The sequence below is a fragment of the Symphalangus syndactylus genome, chromosome 13 (assembly GCF_028878055.3).
Source record: "Symphalangus syndactylus isolate Jambi chromosome 13, NHGRI_mSymSyn1-v2.1_pri, whole genome shotgun sequence".
Classification (NCBI taxonomy): Eukaryota; Metazoa; Chordata; class Mammalia; order Primates; family Hylobatidae; genus Symphalangus; species Symphalangus syndactylus.
The window spans coordinates 105,583,795-105,604,935 of NC_072435.2; the positions used below are offsets into that span (position 1 = coordinate 105,583,795).

At 46.6% G+C, this 21,141-nt stretch overlaps 1 protein-coding gene across 1 annotated transcript; it reads right to left on the reverse strand.

Annotated features, from left to right (window-relative positions):
• Positions 1-222: 222 nt before the first annotated feature.
• Positions 223-8,170, reverse strand: C13H12orf76 (chromosome 13 C12orf76 homolog). The gene is made up of 2 exons (XM_055236408.2): positions 7,683-8,170; positions 223-1,510 (listed from the first exon to the last, which is right to left on the reverse strand). Exons 1-2 carry the CDS (start codon positions 7,927-7,929, stop codon positions 1,425-1,427), a joined length of 333 nt encoding a protein of 110 aa, XP_055092383.1. The 5' UTR covers positions 7,930-8,170; the 3' UTR covers positions 223-1,424.
• Positions 8,171-21,141: the final 12,971 nt, after the last annotated feature.

The window sequence follows — 21,141 nt, forward strand, 5'->3', positions numbered from 1 at the left end:
TACTCCAGAGGCTGAGGCAGGAGAATCGCTTGAACCTGGGAGGCGGAGGTTGCAGTGAGCTGACACCGCACCATTGCACTCTAGCCTGGGCAATAGGAATGAAACTCCGTCTCAAAAAAAGAAATTTCACTTCACAGAGCTTCTTTAAGTGATTAGATCAAATTCAGACACACACCTGCATTTCAAACACTTGGGAAATAACTGGTGGAGTAAAACAATATATAGGATTTTACTTTAGTTTTAATTGACATTTTGCTCAAAAGCAAGGAACAGTGAACATTTCAATGGTTCAATGTTACAAGATTACAAACAATCCTTAAGTTAAACAGTTACAGTATCCTACTTCGGTTACTTCACATTAAATGCAGGTTGTTAAAATCAGTGCTGTGCTTCAACACAAGATAAGCATTTCAATTTAATAACAATTAAATCTAGCACCTTGAAATAAATATTGACGACAGCTTTATAAGTATGAAAGTATCATTTCAATAGGAGGAAAAAATCCAGTTCACCAACAGTGGAAACTAATAGCAGCATTTTCAAAGCTGAGATGAAATTTGTGTAAACACACACTGGCCCGCACAGTGGACATGCACTTCTGTTGGCTGGGCCCTCCCCCCCCAGGGATGAACAGAGTGCCCGCTGAGCCTTTTACATTCCAAATCTGGAAAGCTACCTCAAGTTTCAGACCGTGGGCTAGAAAGACTCAAATGCAGGGCTAGGGAGATCAATGTGTTTAAGCAGGATGGGGTGCTTTTTGTAACAGGCCAACCTAGTAACATTTCCAGTCCAACTTCAGAGCATTCCAGGCCAAAGGTGCATATAGTAACAGGTCTACCTGATGGGACCCCGACTTCAGGGGGAGCACCTGAGTGCAGGGCAGGATGCAGGTGAGGAACGAGGGCCCAAGTTCCCCACAGCTGACACCACTTTGCAACCAGCGCATTCTAGGCCAACTCAGGTGAGATTAAAAATAAATAAATAAATCTGTGATTCTTAACCCACTGTAACCAAATGGTTCTTAAATAAGGAATGTCTACATGGTAAGTCTCCCTCTTAATAACATTTTCAAGCATTAATGATGAGTTCTTTCCAGTGTGGTTCTTACAGGCACTCACAAGGTTACCGTGTTTTCTTTCTCATGAACACTCCATCTTTACACTGACCTTTGGAGCTTTCAGGTCTTACTTTTAACAGGTACAGTCAGAAACACTGAGAAGCAGATTAGGGCCAATTATTTGCACTACAGTGTTAGGAAAAAATAATTTCTAGTACATGTTTTCTTCTAATTCATTTAGCATTTAAACTGTCCAGACCAAAGGTCATTTCCAAGTAGGAAAGTTTTGATTCCAACTTCTCCACTGGACTGTGTGCAACACAACTTATCCTATTCCCAAATACTCATTGAAGAACTTGTCTGGCTGTCACCGACGCCGAATGGGCTTGTAGACACAAAATGCCATAAGGATGACAGTCACCAGCAGGATGCTGAAAATGGTTCCCATCAACACTGCAAAGGGAAAACAGGTTACTTCCTAATGGCAGCTCCAGGTTAGGCAATTCATCCACTCACTGCCAATGATTTATCAAATGCCACTTGCTGCCAGGCACTATGTCAAGTGCTGTGCAAACAGCTGTAAACAGATCCTCTCTCCAGTTGTCTCTATGTATAGTTGGGGGAGAAACAAACAGGTGAGAGCATTTCACATAGCTTGATATACTGTGAAAAAAAAAAAAACAGTAACATGCTAGGGATGGAGACAGGGTGGGCAGCAAGAAGCGGGGACGGTCAGGAAGCATCTGAGGAGGAGACTCACAAACTGAGACAGGCCGAGTGTGGTGGCTCATGTCTGTAATCTCAGCACTTTGGGAGGCCTAGGTGGGTGGATCACTTGAGGTCAGGAGTTCGAGACCAGCCTGGCCAACATGGTGAAACCCCATTTCTACTAAAAATACAAAAATTGGCCAGGCGTGGTGGCATGCGCCTGTAGTCCCAGCTACTCAGGAGGCTGAGGCAGGAGAATCGCTTGAACCCGAGAGTCGGAGGTTACAGTGAGCCAAGATTGCGCCACTAAGCGACAGAGTGGGACTCCATCTCAAAAAAAAAAAAAAACAAAAGCTGAGACCTTACGAGTGAGGCTCTGCAGGGAGCGTGCTGCAGGCCCAGGGATCAGCTAAGGAAGGGCCTTGAGGCCAGTATAAGCCCAACACACTCAGTGAACAGAAGGGAGGCAACCAGGCAAGGAGTGCAGGAAGAGAGGCAGGAAATCAGGCCAGAAAGGAAGGCCGGGGCCGGTCTGTGCAGGGCCTTGGAGACCATGAAGGAAACATGGATTTTAAGTTTAAAGAGAAGCCACTAGGGGGCTGTAGGCAAAGGAACGACATCATCTGATTTAGTTGGAAAAAAAAAAAAAAAAAGATTCCTCTGGCTTTTGTGTGGAGAATTGTTCGACTACAGTGGGGCAAGAGAGCAGGATGCCCAACTATGCCTTTAAAGCCATTAATAAAAATCTGGAGATTCAATAAAGTATTTCAGTCTCAAGATGAGTCTTGACAGGGCCCTTTGAGCAAAGAAGCAACTAACTCACAAATCTGTTATGTTTGGCCGGGTGCAGTGGCTCATGCCTGTAATCCCAGCACTTTGGGAGGCCAAGGCGGGCGGATCACGAGGTCAGAAGTTCGAGACCAGCCTGGCCAACATGGTGAAACCATGTCTCTACTAAAAATACAAAAAAATTAGCCAGGTGTGGTGGCGTGTGCCTGTAGTCCCAGCTACTCAGGAGGCTGAGGCAGGAGAATTGCTTGAACCCAGGAGGCAGAGGTTGCAGTGAGCCAAGATTATGCCACTGCACTCCAGCCTGGGCAAAAGAGGGAGGACTCCGTCTCAAAAAAAAAAAACTGTTACGTTTTTAAGACTAAATTTCACCTCTGAAATTTTCAAGGTGCTCAGGTGAGAAATGGGAACTACAACTGATTACTCAAGTTGAGCCCTGGTGATACAGGATAAGGACCTGGGCTTTAAACTACTACATAATAAAAAAGAAAAATAAATAAAGAAAAAAATAAACTAGCACCAGCACTTTGGGAGGCCGAGGCGGGCGGATCACGAGGTCAGGAGATCGAGACCACGGTGAAACCCCGTCTCTACTAAAAAAAATACAAAAAATTAGCCGGGCGCGGTGGCGGGCGCCTGTAGTCCCAGCTACTCGGAGAGGCTGAGGCAGGAGAATGGCGTGAACCCGGGAGGCGGAGCTTGCAGTGAGCCGAGATCGCGCCACTGCACTCTAGCCTGGGCGACAGAGCGAGACTCCGTCTCAAAAAAAAAAAAAAAAAAAAAAAAAAAAAAAAAAAAAAAAAAAAAAAATAAACTAGCATAACAAGCAACCTGTCAGAGGTTTATTCGATAGCAGCAGTGACACGCAATCTTGTTTCTGTGACTATCTCAGCGATCTTGGAAAGCATTCAAAACAAGCAAATGTACACTGATGTGTGTTTGTAGGGATGTGGGCCCATCCCAGGTTCCAGCTAGGGCCTAACCATGGTTGTTCTTCAGGCTCATTACTGTTCCTTTAAAAAACCAAGATTTAGCCAGGCAAGGTGGCTCATGTCTGTAATCCCAGCACTTTGGGAGGCCAAGGCAGGCAGATCACGAGGTCAGGAGTTCAAGACCAGCCTGGCCAACATGGTGAAACCCCGTCTCTACTAAAAATACAAAAATTAGCTGGACGTGGTGGTGTGCACCTGTAATCCCAGCTACTCAGGAGGCTGAGGCAGGAGAATTGCTTGAACCCCAGAGGCAGAGGTTGCAGAGAGCCAAGATCGCACCATTGCACTCCAGCCTGGGTGACAGAGTGAGACTCTGTCAAAAAAAAAAAACAAACAAAAGAAAAACCAAGATTTGACCATAGTTTTATTTAAATCAGTAACTTTGTAGTATCTGTAACCCCACACACACACACCCTCCACACTTAAACCAGTTATTATTTTAAAACCGACTATACAGAAAAATCAGGCCAGGTGTGGTGGCTCACGCCTGTAATCCCAGCACTTTGGGAGGCCAAGGCAAGCAGATCACCTGAGGTCGGGAGTTCAAGACCAGCCTGACCAACATGGAGAAACCCCGCCTCTACTAAAAATACAAAATTAGCTAGGCGTGGTGGTACATGCCTGTAATCCCAGCTACTTGGGAGGCTGAGGCAGGAGAATTTCTTGAACCCGGGAGGCAGAGGTTGCGGTGAGCCGAGATCACGCCACTGCACTCCAGCTGGGCAACAAGAGCAAAACTCCGTCTCAAAAAAAAAAAGAAAGAAAAGAAAAGAAAATTCATCTTTTTTTGGTGAGTGAGGGGGAAGAAGGAAGGAGAAGGTGACAAAGACAGCATGTCAAAACTCCAAAGGCCAGAAGTAATTTTAAGATCTTTGTCAAACAAAATCTCCAACCTATGTGAACTAAATGTCATGTCTTAAAATAGACCTTGTTAACTGAATACCGCCCTAATTTTCAAAAGTCCTGAATTCTGAGTTTCTATGGTTTGGACTACAATTGGACTTAAAGTTGTCTTATTCCATTTAAATAAACCATTTTCTTGCATCTCGCATTTTGGAAGAACTCTAAAAAAAATTTAAAACTCCCGGCCGTGCGCAGTGGCTCAAGCCTGTAATCCCAGTGAGAAGCCAAGGCGGGCAGATCACAAGGTCAGGAGATCGAGACCACTCTGGCTAACATGGTGAAACTCCGTCTCTACTAAATATACAAAAATTAGCTGGGTATGGTGGCAGGCACCTGTAATCCCAGTTACTCGGGAGGCTGAGGCAGGAGAATCACCTGAACCAGGGAGTCGGGGGTTGCAGTGAGCCAAGATCGTGCCACTGCACTCCAGCCTGGCGACAGAGCGAGACTCCATCTCAAAAAAATAAAAGATAAAAAATTTAAAACTCCCAAAGCAGGAATGCAGAAGATTGGAATTGGGGAATGGAAATCTACCTTTAAAAAATAAAGAAGGCCAGGCGCAGTGGCTCACACCTGTAATGCCAGCACTTTGGGAGGCCAAGATGGACAGATCACTTGAGATCAAGACTTCGAGACAAGCCTGGCCAACATGGAGAAACCCCCTCTGTACTAAAATTACCAACATTAGCCAGGCATGGTGGTGGGTGCCTGTAATCCCAGCTACTTGGGAGGCTGAGGCAAGAGAATCACTTGAACCGGGGAGGTGGAGGTTGCAGTGAATCAAGATCATGCCATTGCACTCCAGATTGGGTGACAGAGTGAGACTCCGTATAAAAAAAAATAATAAAAATAAAATTTAAAAAGGAGCTTAAAAGCATGAGTTGTTAGGTACATAATGGCCATGCATTTGGGGCCTGATCAATTCTCCCACTCATCATCTTTTCACTTCTCCCTACACTTTGCATGCAGTGACAGTTGCCTGAATGGCAGGCCCAGGCAGAACCTTAAAAGAATGTTTTAGGCCGGGCGTGGTGGCTCACACCTGTAATCCCAGCACTTTGGGAGGCTGAAGTGGGCAGTTCATGAGGTCAAGAGATTGAGACCATCCTGGCCAACATGGTGAAACCCCATCTCTACTAAAAATACAAAAATTACCTGGGTGTGGTGGCACACGCCTGTGGTCCCAGCTACTCAAGAGGCTGAGGCAGGATAATTGCTTGAACCCGGGAGGCGGAGGTTGCAGTGGGCCAAGACCGCACCACTGCACTCCAGCCTCGGCAACAAGAGCAAAACTCCATCTCAAAAAAATAAATAAATACCAACCGTACAGAACTGTCTAGGACAGCATTTCTCAAACTATCTATGGCAAAGGAGTAGTATTTATAGTTTCTAGTCTGTCCCAGACCACTACATAGCCCTTCTGTGCATGACTAATAACCAGCATTCTTCATCTGCAAAGCATTCCAGTTCAGAGACACCTAGAACTGGTCTCTAAGTGCTTGGATGTTGCAACAATGTCAAACTGTTAAGTTTCCAAACACTCTCAATTTCTGTAGTCATCTCTTTGCAAGATAACATAGTTTACAGACTCACATTGGTCTGCAGACTACCCTTTGAGTAGTACTGTTCCACAGCAGTAGGTCTCCAAAGGGGATTTGGCGTCCCGTGGACATTTGGCAATGTCTGGAGAGATTTTGACTATCTTGATTAGGAGTAGGGGGTGCTACTGGTATCTAAAGGCTGGGGATGCCGCCAAACTTCTTACAGTGTTTAGGATAGCGCCCCCTCCACTGCCCCTCGCCCCCTGAAATCATTTATCCAACATGTCGTAATATCCAGGTTGAGAAACCCTGTTCTGAAGGATCGAGTGGGATAATGTGTGGAAACTATTTAGTAGAGTGCTAGGTACACAGTAAGTCACCAACACATGGCAGACACTGAGTTCATGTAGAGTCGAGATAATCCAAAATGATACTAATAGCCACTTTGTAGATATACAGATGTACCAAAGAGATACAGTGGGAAGGGAAGACTCTGGCGAGGGGCAGATTTATTGCGAAGTTTGCCAAGCTTTAAGTTCCAGAACTCCTTCCAAAGCCAAAGCCATGCACACACACATATGTATGCAGTGTGTGTGTGTGTTGAAGATATCCTCCCACAACTTATGTTTCAAGCCCCCAAACAGGTTCTAGTATTGGCCTCATCATTTCCTAGCTATGTAACTTTGGGCAAATCACTTCTCTGAGCTTCATTTTCCTTGTCTGAAAAATAGAGCTGCAACATCAGGTGTGGTGGCTCACACTTGTAATCCCAACACTTTGGGAGGCCGAGGCAGGAGGATTGCTTGAGCCCAAGAGTTCGAGACCCCCATCTCTACAAAAAGTAAACAAGAACAACAAAAAAATGAGCCAGGCATGGTGGTGCATGCCTGTAGTCCCAGCTACTCGCCCGGGATGCTGAAGTGGGAGGATCACTTAAACCCAGGAGGCCGAGGCTGCAGTGAGCCAAGATCGTGCCACAGCACTCCAGCCTGGGTGACAGAGGAGACACTATAGTAAAAGAAAAAAAAAAAAGGCTGCAAACCGTACATTTCTCATTAAGTTACTGTGAGGCTCAAATGAATTCGCGTATACAAAGTGTGTAGCACAAGACATGGGATGTAGGAAATGCTCAAAAACTGTTACCATTTTTGCAATAAATATTGGCTCCTCTGAGAAAGAAGAGGGGTGGGGTAAACGATGTGCCTTGTTGTCTAGCCTGAGCCCACACAGCCAAAGACGAGAGGACCCAGAATGAGACCCAGGTCTCCCAACTGCAGTTCATTCATGGGCAACCAGTACATATTGAGAGCCTACTGGACACCAGGCTCGAGACCAGCCTGGCCAACATAGTGAAACTCCATCTCTACTAAAAATACAAAAATTAGCCAGGTGTGGTGGTGTGCGCCTGTAAACCCAGCTACTCGGCAGGCTGAGGCAGGAGAATTGCTTGAATCTGGGAGGCGAAGGTTCTAGCACTTATTGAGCACTTGCCGAGAGGTAAAGCCCAGGCCTTCTGCTCCAGGCTTTTGGAGAGGGAGTCTCGGGGCCCCCTGAGGGGCCTCACCTGCACCCCCCGCACTCACCCATCTCCCCACTCTATCCCCTGTCCGCTCCGTACGTGCCCGGCTCCAGCACCCGAAGCAGTGAAAGCTCAGGCACTACCCGCCGCCCGCCAGCCCGAGAGCCGCTCACCCAGGTTCTGTCCGCGCAGCACCGCGTACGGCCGGCTCCGCTCCAGCGGATCCACGGGGCTCGGGGCCTCTGCCTCCCCAGCCAGGAGGCTGCAGAGGCCAAGGCACAGCCACGGTAACGCTGGACGCAGCATCTTCCCCAGCCCTGCAGAAGCAGAGAGGCCACTTCCGTCGCAAGCCCTGCCTCTGTCTCCTCCCAGGTCTCTCCGCGTCTCTGCCACCGCCCTTAGGGCGCGCGTCATTGCCATGGTAACTGTGCGTCCTGGTCTAAGTTACGCTTCTGCCTAAGATTTGTTCCGGATTAACGTTCCTCAATAACTAATGTTTCCCCCGGACCAACTTTCCGTTCAGATCAACTTTCCGTCTGTGCCAACGTTCTGCTGTGGTTAGCGTTCCCTCATCCACTGGGGTCGAGGTCTTTTTGGTCCATTTGGGGCCTATTGAAGATTTTTTTACGAATCCATGCGTTTTCTTATTAAACCTTCATTACGAGCCTGGAAAATAGATACTATGTTTCTATAATACAAATGCCATCTTCTCAGGGAGCCTTTGCCCAGATATCCTTTTCTAAAATTGCAACCCTCCCTTTCCCTTAATGTACATTCTCCCTACCTTCGTTCTCTTCCATTCCCCCCATTCACTTTAGACTCATCACCGTTTACCTTATACATTTAACGTACATTTGATGATTTTCTGAGGACCTGCTCTGCCCTAGCATGTAAAGTCCACAAGCACAGCAATTTTGTTCTTGCTCTCTGCTCTGTCCCAGAGACTGAGGGGAGAGAGAGACCCTCTCATATTGTATTATATTGTTTTATACTCAGTACCTGTTTTAAGAAAAAACAACAAGGAAGTAAAACCAAAGACAGGCAGCCCGGCGCCAGGCCCGAAACCAGGCCTGGGCCTGCCTGGCCTAAACCCAGTAGTTAAAAATCAACTCATAACTTAGAAACCGTTGTTATTCATAGATTCCAGACATTGTATAGAAGAACGTTGTGAAACTCCCTTCCCTGTTCTGTTTCTCTCTGACCACTGGTGCATGCAGCCCCCGTCACGTACCACCTGCTTGCTCAAATCAATCACGACCCTTTCATGTGAAATCTTTAGTGTTGTGAGCCCTTAAAAGGGACAGAAATTGTGCATTTGGGGAGCTTGGATTTTAAGGCAGTAGCTTGCCAATGCTCCCAGCTGAATAAAGCCCTTCCTCCTACAACTTGGTGTCTGAGAGGTTTTGTCTGCGACTCGTCCTGCTACAAGACTAGAAGAGTAGCATATTATATTCAGTAACTGTTTGCTGAATACATGAGGGAATTGAGCTAAGTGTTTGGCCCAATGCTGCACGCACAAAGTGGCAGGGCTGGAATTTGACCCAAGCATAGTTTTGAATCTGGAGGCTTTACCACCTCACATATTGCCTCACCTCCTGAAGGTTTGATTTGTAATGGGATTAGTATCATTTACCTCACAATGGATGTGCAATACAAATGTCAGAGGCGTGTGAACCAGAGCAACTCCATCTTAAATAGGAGCTGGGTAAAATGAGGCTGAAACCTACTGGGCTGAATTCCCAGACAGTTAAGGCATTCTAAGTCACAGGATGATATAGGAGGTCAGCACAAAATGCAGGTCATAAAGACCTTGCTGATAAAACAGTTTGCAGTAAAGGATCCTGCTATAACCCACCGAAACCAAAATGGTGACGAGTGACCTCTGGTCATCCTCACTGCTACACTCCCAGCAGCGCCATGACAGTTTACAAATGCCATGGCAATGTCAAGAAGTTACCCTCTATGGTCTAAAAGGGGGAGGCATGAATAATCCACCCCTCGTTTAGCATATCATCAAGAAATAATCATAAAAATGCCCAACCAGCAGCCCTTGGGGCTGCTCTGTCTATGGAGTAGCCATTCTTTTATTCCACTACTTTATTAATAAACTTGCTTTCACTTTGCACTGTGGACTTGCCCTGAATTCTTTCTTGCGCTAGATCCAAGAACCCTCTCTTGGGGTCTGGATCGGGACCCTTTTCCTGTAAGGTATTTCTGGCAACCACAGAAGGGACTATAGTGCAGAAACCTGACCCAATGGCTACCTTTGGGTAAGTGTTGGGGTCCGTTAACACAACCAGGTGTTCGCCTGCAAAGGGAAGGTATAATCCGCCGTATTAAAGACACTGTGCACCAACTTCTTCATTTCTTTCTCCACGATCTCCTCTTTCACTTCTGCTATCCTTTTCACCTTGCTGTGCACAAAACTGATGACAGGCTCTTTCCACTGGTACAGCTTGCCACTCACCAGAGCAAAGCTAAATGGCAGGCACAGGAAAGCATCAATGGGAGGCATAGCACAGTAGGTTGGGAGGCAGGCTCTGCAAGCCACTTCCTTTCCAGTCCTAGCTCTGCTGCATGACTTGCTTCTGTGTGACTCGTTTTCCCTCTCTGCACAATGGGAGCATAGTCATACCTGCCTCATGAATTGTGAGGATCAAATGATATATGTCTGCAAACTCCTTTGCCCAGTATCTGGCACATACTGAGCACTTGCTATAGGAAAGCTGCTGCCCCCAATCTCATTTTTTTTTTTTTAATGGAGTCTCACTCTGTCACCCAGGTTGGAGTGCAGTGGTATGATCTTGGCTCACTGCCACCTCCGCCCCCTAGGTTGAAGTGATTCTCCTGCCTCAGCATTCTGAGTAGCTGGGATTACAGGTGCATGCCACCACGCCCGGCTAATTTTGGTATTTTTAGTATAGACAGGATTTCACCATGTTGGGCAGGCTGGTCTCGAACTCCTGACCTCGTGATCTGCCTGCCTTGGCCTTCCAAAGTGTTGGAAGGTGTGAGCCACCATGCCCGGCCCCCAATCCCATTCTTTAACATTGCCTAACATGGACCCTCATAGATAGGACAGCTTCTCAAGTCATAAAGTCCCACTCCAGTGGGTTCACCAGCTTGCACCTTCCAGTCAAAGGCTGTGTCTGATGCATTTTCAGAAACACCCACCTGCTTTATCAATAACATTGAAAATGGCAGCTACTCTTTTTTTTTTTTTTTTTTTGAGATGGAGTCTCACTCTGTTGCCCAGGCTGGAGTGCAGTGCAAGCCCCACCTCCTGGGTTCACGCCATTCTCCTGCCTCCGCCTCCCAAGTAGCTGGGACTACAGGTGCCCGCCACCACGCCCGGCTAATTTTTTTGTATTTTTTTTAGTAGAGACGGAGTTTCACCGTGTTGGTCAGGATCTCCTGACCTCGTGATCCGCCTGCCTTGGCCTCCCAAAGTGCTGGGATTACAGGTGTGAGCCACTACTGTGCCCGGCCTTTTTTTCTTTTTTGAGACGGAGTCTCGCTCTGTTGCCCAGGCTGGAGGGTAGTGGCACAATCATAGCTCACTGCAGCCTCCAACTCCTCAGCTCAAGTTGATCCTCCCACCTCAGCCTCCTGAGTAGCTGGACCTACAGGTGTGTACCACCACGCCCGGCTAATTTCTATCATTTTTTGTAGAAACGGGTCTCTTTGCGTTGCCCAGGCTGGTCTCGAACTCTTGGCCTCAAGCGATTCTCCACCTCAGCCTCCCAAAATGTTGTGGTTACAGGTGTGAGCCACCACACCAGGCTGCAGGAGCTACTCTTTATTGGGCACTTAATACGTGCCAAGTGCTCTACATGCAACATCCCCTTTAATCCTCACAACAGTAGGAGATAGTTACTGTGATTGATTACATGCATGTGCCATCGCGTCCAGCCTAAAGGGTTTGTTTTAAATGCTTTGTTTACTCATTCAGTTTATTTATTTAGTCTCTTCTCTCTGCCCAACTGCTGAATGGTATTAGCAAGTCTAAGATGATGGCTGCCCTCTATGAGCTGACCTTGGGAAGCTGAGATAGAGTGGGCCAAGACTCAGCCCCAGCTGTTCTCCACCTTGGCTATGTAACCACCCAGTGAGCTTTCAAAATTGCAGCTCCCCAGATCCATCCCTGGAGACTATGATTTCATGAGTCTGGAGAGTTATCCAGATACCTATATATTTGTTAAAAGTTCACGGCCGGGTGCAGTGGCTCACGCCTGTATTCCCAGCACTTTGGGAGGCCAAGGTGGGCGGATCACAAGGTCAGGAGATCAAGACCATCCTGGCCAACATGGCGAAACCCCGTCTGTACCAAAAATACGAAAATTACCTGGGCCTGGTGACACATGCCAGCTACTCAGGAGGCTGAGGCAGGAGAATCACTTGAAGTCAGGAGGTGGAGGTTGCAGTAAGCCGATATTGTGCCACTGTACTCCAGCCTGACGACAGAGCTAGACTACGTCTCAAAAAAAAAAAAAAAAAAGTTCCCAGGTGAGACTGGGCACAGTGGCTCACGCCTGTAATCCCAGCACCTTGGGAGGCCGAGGTGGGTGGATCACTCAAGGCCAGAAGTTCAAGACCAGTCTGGCCAACATGGTGAAACCCCACCTCTACTAAAAATACAAAAATTAGCCAGGTGTGGTGGTGTGCGCTTGTAATCCCAGCTACTCAGGAGGCTGAGCCAGGAGAATTGCTTGAATCTGGGAGGCAAAGGTTGCAGTGAGCCGAGATTGCACCACTGCACTCCAACCTGGGCCACAGAGCAAGAATGTCTTGGGAAAAAAAAAAAAAAAATGTTCCCAGCTGATTCTAATGCATAGCCAGGGCTGAGGACCACTGGGAGGCTCCTGAAAAGACAGCTCATATTTGTCAATAGCAAGTACATTTGAAGAAGAGCATTCCTCAGGACCCAGCAATAAAACTCTTACATATGTGCCCTAGAGAAACTCTTGTACATGTGCCGGAGTTATGGACAAGAATCCTTCTGCAGCATTGCTTGTAAGAGGGAAAGTGAGACATAACCTAAATGTTCTCAAACAATAAATGGATAAATTGTTGGATTCATACAATGGGATGCTTTGGGCCAGGCGCAGTGGCTCATGCCTGTAATCTCAGCACTTTGGGAGACTGAAGTGGGAGAATTGCTTGAGCCCAGAAGTTCGAGACCAGCCTGGACAACAAGACAAAACCCTGTCTTCACTAAAAATACAAAAATTAGCTGGGTGTGGTGGCACATGCCTGTAGAGATGGAGGCCAAGGTGGGAGGATTGCTTGGGCCCAGGAGGTCAAGGCTATGGTAAGCTGTGATTGCACCCCTGCACTCCAGCCTGGGCGACAGAACAAGACCCTGTCTCAAAAAATAATAAAATAAAATAATTTTTAAAATAGGATGCTTTGGAGCAGTGAAAAGGAATTAACTAGAGCTGTGCATATCTACATGGAAATAACCTAACATTGAACAAACAAAGCAAGCTGCAATGTGATATAAAGTTTAGAGAAATCCAAAGCAACACCATGTACTCACAACTACCTAAAAATGAATGTGCATAGCAGCACTATTCACATAACCCAAATGTTCATCTATGGATGAATGGATAGGCAAAATGTGGTCTATCCATTCAAAGAGATATTATTCAGCCATAAAAAAGGAACAGAGTACTCATACATGCTATTACATCGATGAACCTTGAAAACATTATGTCTGCTACCTCAGAGAGGCTAGTCACAAAAGGCCACACATATTGTATGACTCCATTTATATGAAATACCCAGAATAGGTAAATCCACAGAGACAGAGAGTAGATTGGTGGTTGCAGGGGACAGAGGGAGGGAGAAATGGCGAGTGACTACTAATAGGCATGGGGTGTCCTTTTGGGGTGATGAAAATGATCTGGAACTAGATGTGGTGGTTGCACACCTCTCTGAAATGCCACTGAATTGTTCATGTTTACAGTGGTTAATTTTGTGTTATATGAATTTCTCCCCAATAAAAAAGTAAAAATTATATTTTTTACATATGTAGACATATATGTGCTTAGAAATATAAAAACAAAAAAGGGAATGACAAATGTCAAATTCAGGATTTTGTTTAGAGATGGAGTCTTGCTATGTTGCCGAGGCTGGAACGCAGTGGCTATTTCACAGGTGCAATCATAGCACACTACAGCCACAAACTCCTGGGCTCAAGAGATCCTCCAGTCTCAGCCTCCCGAATAGGTGGGACTGCAGGTGCAGCCATGTGCCCGGCTGCAGGGTGTTTATAAATGGAAAGGACAGAAAATGAGATGAAGGATGAGTTTGCAGGGAGCAAAACTGGATTAGTAATGCTTTATTTCTTAAATTGGATGGTGGTATGTGGGCGTTACATTATTCACAATACATTTTAGTATTTCTATAGCATTTATTTTAAAAAAAAGATTGTCAAGAAAGATGTTGGGCTAAGAGGTAGAGATCCAGATTTGAGGCCTAATCAGCATATATGAGACGAAGCTTTTTTTTTTTTTTGAGACAGAGTCTCCCTCTGTCACCCAGGCTGGAGTGCAGTGGCACTATCTCTGCTCACTGCAACCTCCATCTCCTGGGTTCAAGCAATTCTCCTGCCTCAGCCTCCCTAGTAGCTGGTAGTACAGGCATGCGCCGCCACACCCAGCTAATTTTGTATTTTTAGTAGAGACAGGGTTTCACCATGGTGGCCAGGCTGGTCTCGAACTCCTGACTTCAGGTGATCCACCCACCTCGGCCTCCCAAACTGTTGGGATTACAGGCGTGAGTCACCGTGCCCAGCAGAGACAGAGGTATTAAATAGAATTGTAACTGCTCAAGGTTCACCTTGCCCGCTGCCTAGACAGAGCCGATTCATCAAGACAGGGGAATTGCAATAGAGGAAGAGTAATTCATGCAGAGCCAGCTGTGGGGGAGACCAGAGTTTTATTATTACTCAAATCAGTCTCCCCTAGCATTCAGGGAACGGAGTTTTTAAGGATAACTTGGTAGGTTGGGGAAAGCCAGTGTGCCAGGAGTGCTGATTGGTCAGAGATGAAATCACAGGGAGTCGAAGCTGTCTTCTTGTGCTGAGTCAGTTCCTGGGAAGGGGCCACAAGATCAGATGAGTCAGTTTACTGAGTTGATCCATCAAGTACAGGGTCTGCAAAATATCTCAAGCACTGATCTTAGGAGCAGTTTAGGGAGGGTCAGAATCTTTTAGCCTCCAGTTGCATGACTCCTAAACCATCCCAGCTGCTTGGGAGGCAGAGGCAGGAAAATCGTTTGAACCTGGGTGGTAGAGATTGCAGTGAGCTGAGATTGCGCCATTGCACTCCAGCCTGGGCAACAGAGCCAGACTCCATCCCAAAAAAAAAAAAAGTTTCAGTGCTGTGTCAAAGAAAAAAAAGAGGGAATGAAATCCAGTTTGCACACTTTACCTGTAGGAGGGGAATACTGTGATCACGAAAGTGAGTTTGTAGTGTCCTCCCTTTGGAAAGAAAGTACTAATGACCATCCCAGAAATACTCTCCCGACCTTGCTTGGTGACTAAGGCAAGCCATGTCACCCTTCCAGGTGTTAAGTTTAATCCCTGAATGAAGAGAGAACTCTCAGCCTCCCTAATCCCAATGACCTTTTTGCTCTAAGAGGCTATAATTTTATGCATTCTACAGACGGCAAAGCTGCTGGTGCCTGGAGATAACAGGGGTGTGAAGAAGCTGAGGATTTTACTGGGCTGGGGAGGATGGGTAAATTTCGGGGGTGTGGTGGTGCGTGCCTATAGTCACAGCTACTCATTAGGTGGAGGTGGGAGAATCCCTTGAGCCCAGGAGTTCAAGACCAGCCTGGGCAACACAGTAAGACTCCAGTCTCTTAAAAAGAAGAAGAAAAAGAGGAAAGCTGGAAAGAGTCTGGGAGGTAGAAGAGAGCTAATGGGAGAGAAGTTAGGGCCATTGGTATGGTTTGGCTGTGTCCCCACCCAAATCTCATCTTGAATTGTAGCTCCCATAATTCCCACATGTTGTAGGAGGGACCTGGTGGGAGATAGTGACTAAGTCTTATTAGATCTGATGGTTTTATAAGAGGTTCCCCCTTTTGCTTGGCTCTTAGTCACTTGTTGCTTGCCACCACGTAAGACGTGCCTTTCACTTTCCACCATGATTGTGAGGCCTTCCCAGCCATGTGGAACTGTGAGTCCATTAAACCTCTTTTCTTTATAAATTACCTAGTCTCAGATATGTCTTTATTAGCAGCATGAGAACAGACTAATACATCCATCAAGGGGCACTCACAGGCAAGTCTGGATGAGGAGGAGCCCTGGAGTGGCAGGGAAATAAGGATGGAGGGTGAGGTTGAGCCCATGGAACCCTCAGGCTGCTTGCGCTGGACTCACCAGAGGGAGATGAAGCTGTCCACCATAAAGTTGTTCTTCAGAGTCCCAATCCACATGCTCTGAATATGAGTGACTTTCACAGACTTACACTGGCCTCACAGGTGGGATGGGCCCCACGCCAGCACAGTTAGATTGTTCTTCAAGCTCTGCAGGGAGGATGTGCCTTTCAGCAAAGTTCTTCTCCCCCTTACAGCTCCCGAGGTTCCAGAGCAAAGGTAACACCAAAGGGCTGAGCCTCCAAAATGAACTGCCCTCATATTCCTTAGCTCATGACTAACCCAGGGCCAACAGACATCTTCATGGACCCCTAAAGAACAGTGGCACCAGGCACTGTGCCTGCAGTGTGGCACGGAGAAGCTGAGCATGCAGCCTCTGCTTCTCTTATTTAAAATCCCAAGAGGAGAATCTAATCAAGTCCATTTCTGGTCCACTAGGCCATGGTGGGGGCTCAGCAAGGGCTGAGGACCCAAGAGATGCTCTGAGAAGAAAATGGGGGAGAACCAGCACCCCCAAGGCAAGTTAAATCCCGATTATATTAGTTTCTGTAACAAATTACCACTAACTTAGTGGCTTTCAACAACACTAATGTATTCTTTTGCACTTTTGGGGGTTAGATTCCTAAAGTCAGTCTAACAGGGTAAAAATCAAGAGTTAAAAAGAAAAAATATAAATTAAGATCCCAGCTGGGCGCAGTGACTCACACCTGTAATCCAAGCACTTTGGAAGGCCAAGGCAGGTGGATCACTTGAGGTCAGGAGTTTGAGACCAGTCTGCCCAACATGGCGAAACCCCGTCTTTACTAAAAATACAAAAATTAGCCAGGCACAGTGGTGGGCGCCTATAATCCCAGCTACTCGGGAGGCTGAGGTGGGAGAATCATTTGAACCCATGAGGCGGGGATTGCAGTGAGCCAAGATCACGCCATTGCAAACTCCAGCCTGAGTGACACAGCGAGACTCCGTCTCAAAAAAAAAAAAAAAAAAAAAAAAAAATCCCAGCACAAATCACTCAGGCAATCATTGTTGAAACTTTTGAGTGTCTTCTAGATATCTCTTTATGTCCACACCAAGACACACAAATAGACATACTGATGTTACAAACGTGGCCACACTATAGGCTGCAGGCTGTTTTGTAACTTGCTCTTTTTACTCAATAATATGTTATTAATTCTTTCTATGACAGTAAAGATCTATCTGTGATAAAGATAGATCTATGATACACAATCATTTTCAGTGGCTAAAGAGTATCCTAGTGATTGAACATATGAAACTGCCCATTTTGGCAGGTCATGGTGCCTCACACCTGTAATCCCAGCACTTTGGGAGGCCAAGGCGGGCAGATCACTTGAGGCCAGGAGTTCAAGACCAGGCTGGCCAACATGGCGGAAACCCTGTTTCTACTAAAAATGCAAAAATTATCCAGTCATCGTGGTGCATGCTTGTATTCCCAGCTACTTGGGAGGCTGAGGCAGGAGAATCATTTGAACCTGGAAGGCGGAGGTTGCAGTGAGCCGAGATCATGCCACTGCACTGCATTTCAGCCTGGGCAACAGAGTGAGCCTCTGTCTCCAAAAAAAAAGAAAAGAAAGAAAGAACTGCCCATTTTGTAGGCCATAGCTATAGAATACAGGCAGTTCCATATGGCTCAAGCTAAGAGGTACATTGTGATAATTTGCCAGTCAGTCTCTGGGACAGATATTTAACTGGAACTTTTGTTCAATTTTCCCAATCATAAACAAGTTTTGGTAACCCTAATATGTCCTTACCATGTGCCAACCACTCTTCTAAGTCTATTTTGCTTACATATATTAACTTTTGCAATTCTTACTCTCCCCCACCAAAAAATGAAAACAAAAACCAACTCTATAAGGAAGGTGCTAGTATTACCTCCACCTAATAGCTGAACTGTGGCATGAATGAAGCGACAAGCTTGTCCAAGGTCACATGGTAAACAGCAGCACCAGCTCTGAACGCAGCCATCTGGCTCCACAGCTTCAGCTCTCTTAAATGCTATGGTAAATGGAATTCTTTTTCCAATTTCCTTTTCAAATGTTCCTTGCTGGTGTAAAAAAAAGTGCACACACACAATTAATTTTTGTGTGTTGATCTTGTTCCTTGTGACTTTACTGAATTGATTAATTAGCTCTATCTGATAGTTTTCTTGTGAATTCTTTGGGATTCTCCATATATGGGATTATGCCATCTGTGACTAAAGATAGTTTTACTTTATTCTTTGCCATCTGGATGCCTTTTATTGCTTTTCTTGTCTAATTGCTCTGGCTAGAACTTCCAGTACAATGTTCAACAGCAGCGGTGAAAGTGGACATCCTCGTCCTGTTCCTGATCTCAGGGAGAATGCACTCAGGCTATGCTCCTAACAACTGTGTGCTCACTGTCTGTCCACCCCACATTCATATTGCCAGAAATCCCTGCACAAGCTTCTTCTCACACCTAAGGCATTAAGTCTGTAGGACTTCTGGGTCAAAGGGTGTGCACATTTTCTATCTGAGTTCATTTTCCTAAATCATAAATGCTTGAACCATTTCGTGCTTCCATTACCAAAGCAAGAATGTGTACACCACCTCTTAAGAGGGGCTTGACAAACAAGAGGGTAGTCATGTGAACTTGGTTGAGACAGTTGAGGGTCTGGTCACCAGGCTGGGAGCACATGGTCTGTAGGATGGGGGCTGTGAGTTTGAAGAATAGGAGAGACATAGTAGCAGTGTGCAGCCATTTGAAAAGGGACACAAGGCAAAACTCTAAGCAAAGGTGAAAGTTACAGGGGCATAGATTTTGGCTCATTTTCTCAGGAAGAAAAGTAACAGGGCAGTCCCAGAGCAGAACACGCTTTCCTTGTGGTTACTGCTGGTGATGGTGAGGAAGATGATGAAGATAATTTTCATTTACCACATCAACTTCCCTTTCTCTCCTGTCCCCTTTCCATCTGCACTTAAACATCATTTCTCTACTAAAAATACAAAATTAGCCAGGCATGGTGGCGCATGCCTGTATTCCCAGCTACTCGGAAAGCTGAGGCAGGAGAATCACTTGAACCCCGGAGGCGGAGGTTGCGGTGAGCCGAGATCACCCTATTACACTCCAGCCTGTGCAGCAAGAGTGAAACTCTGTCTCCAAAATACCCCCCCTTCAATCCCACATTCTCCTACCACCACTCCATGCCTCTCTTCTTTATAGCCAAGTCCCCTGAAAGAGTGAGTCATCATATCCATTTCTGCATCTCCATTCACTCCTCCGCCCACTCCAGTCTGGCTCCCACCCCCATCCCTTCTCTAAGGCCTCTCTTGCCAAGTAAACAACAACGTCATTGTCACTAAATCCAATAGACACACCACATAGCTGATCTTCCTGGAACTCTCAGCACCAGTTGACACTGTGACCATGCCCCACCTCTCTCACCTCCTTCCCTTAGCTTGCAGGAATCCACCTTTGCCTGGCTTTCATTGGATCTCTGTGGCTACTCTTTCTCAGAATCCTTTGGGGACTTCGGCACTCCCACCCCTTAAAGGTTAGCACTTCTCCGGGGTCAGTTCTAGGCTCTCTTGCTTTCTCATCTACTTCTTCTCTTGCTGGTGAGTTGCAGCTTCTTCCATGGTTCTAGTTCCCATCTATATGCTGGTGATATGGAAACCTACATCTCAGGCTGGGAGCAGTGGTTCATGCCTGAAATCCCAGCACTTTGGGAGGCTGAGGTGGGCGGATCACCTGAGGCCAGGAGTTCAAGACCAGCCTGCCCAACATGGTGAAACCCCATCTCTACTAAAAATACAAAATTAGCCAGGTGTGGTGGCGGGCACCTGTAATCCCAGCTACTCAGGAGGCTGAGACAGGAGAATCACGAGCCCGGGAGGCAGAGGCTGCAGTGAGCTAAGATCGCACAACTGCCCTCATATCCCTTAGCTCATTGCAATAGAGGAATGAGTAATTCATGCAGAGCCAGCTGTGGGGGAGACCGGAGACTCTGTCTCAAAAAAAAAAGAAACCTACATCTCAGCTCCAGATTCATATAACCCACCACCTATTCAACATCTACATGTGTATGTTCCATGAACACCTCAAACTCAATGCTTTCAGTTCTGACCTCATCTTCCACCCCAAATTGGCCCTTTCTCCTGCATTTCCTATCCCAGCAAGTTATTCCAGCACCCATCAGTTGTCTAAGCCAGAAACATGGCACACTCCTTGACTCATTCTCTCCCTCTTTCCCCCTCACCCATTCAGTTGCCAAATCCTACTGTTTTACCTTTCTAATATTGCTCAAAGTCATCTACTTCTCTCCTCCGCCTCTATTACCTCCTCAGTCCAGGTCACCATCAGCTTTCCTATCTGGACAACCCAATAGTCTCCTAAATGGTCTCCTTTCCTCCAGTCTTACCCTGTCCCCTCCACTCTTACCCTGTCCCCTCCACTCTCTATACTGCACACTGCATACTTTTTTTTTTTTTTTTGAAACGGAGTCTTACTCTGTCACCCAGGCTGGAGTGCAGCAGCAAGATCTCAGCTCACTGCAACCTCTGCTGCCCAGGTTCAAGTGATTCTCCTGCCTCAGCCTCCCGAGTAGCTGGGATTACAGGCATCTGCCACCACGCTCAGCTAATTTTTGTAGTTTTTAGTAGAGACGGGGTTTCACCCTCTTGGCCAGGCTGGCCTTGAACTCCTGACCTCGTGATCCATCCGCCTCAGCCTCCCAAAGTGCTGGCATTACAGGTGTGAGCCACCACTCCCGGCCTACACTGCATACTTGAATGAGAGCACGCACTATGGTGTGAGATGCTTAGGTTCAATCTCAGCTCTACCAGTTACTGGCTACACGACCTCGGACAAGTGACTTAACCTTTCTGAGTCATTGTTTCTTCTTCTGTAATAAGAGGATATTAGGGCCGGGCGTGGTGGCTCATGCCTGCAATCCCAGCACTTTGGGAGGCCGAGGTGGGTGGATCATTTGAAGTCAGGAGTTCGAGACCAGTTTGGCCAACGTGGTAAGACCCCCTCTCTACTAAAACTACAAAAATTAGCTGGGCGTGGTGGCGCACACCTGTAATCCCAGCTACTTAGGAAGCTGAGGTAGGAGAATCTTTTGAACTCAGGAAGCAGAGGTTGCAGTGAGCCGAGATCGTGCCACTCCACTCCAGCCTGGGTGATTGAGTGGGACTCCATCTCCCCAAGAAGAAGATATTAGTATTCTGTTCGGCAGGGTTTCCAGTTTTAAACAACAGAATTTACTCT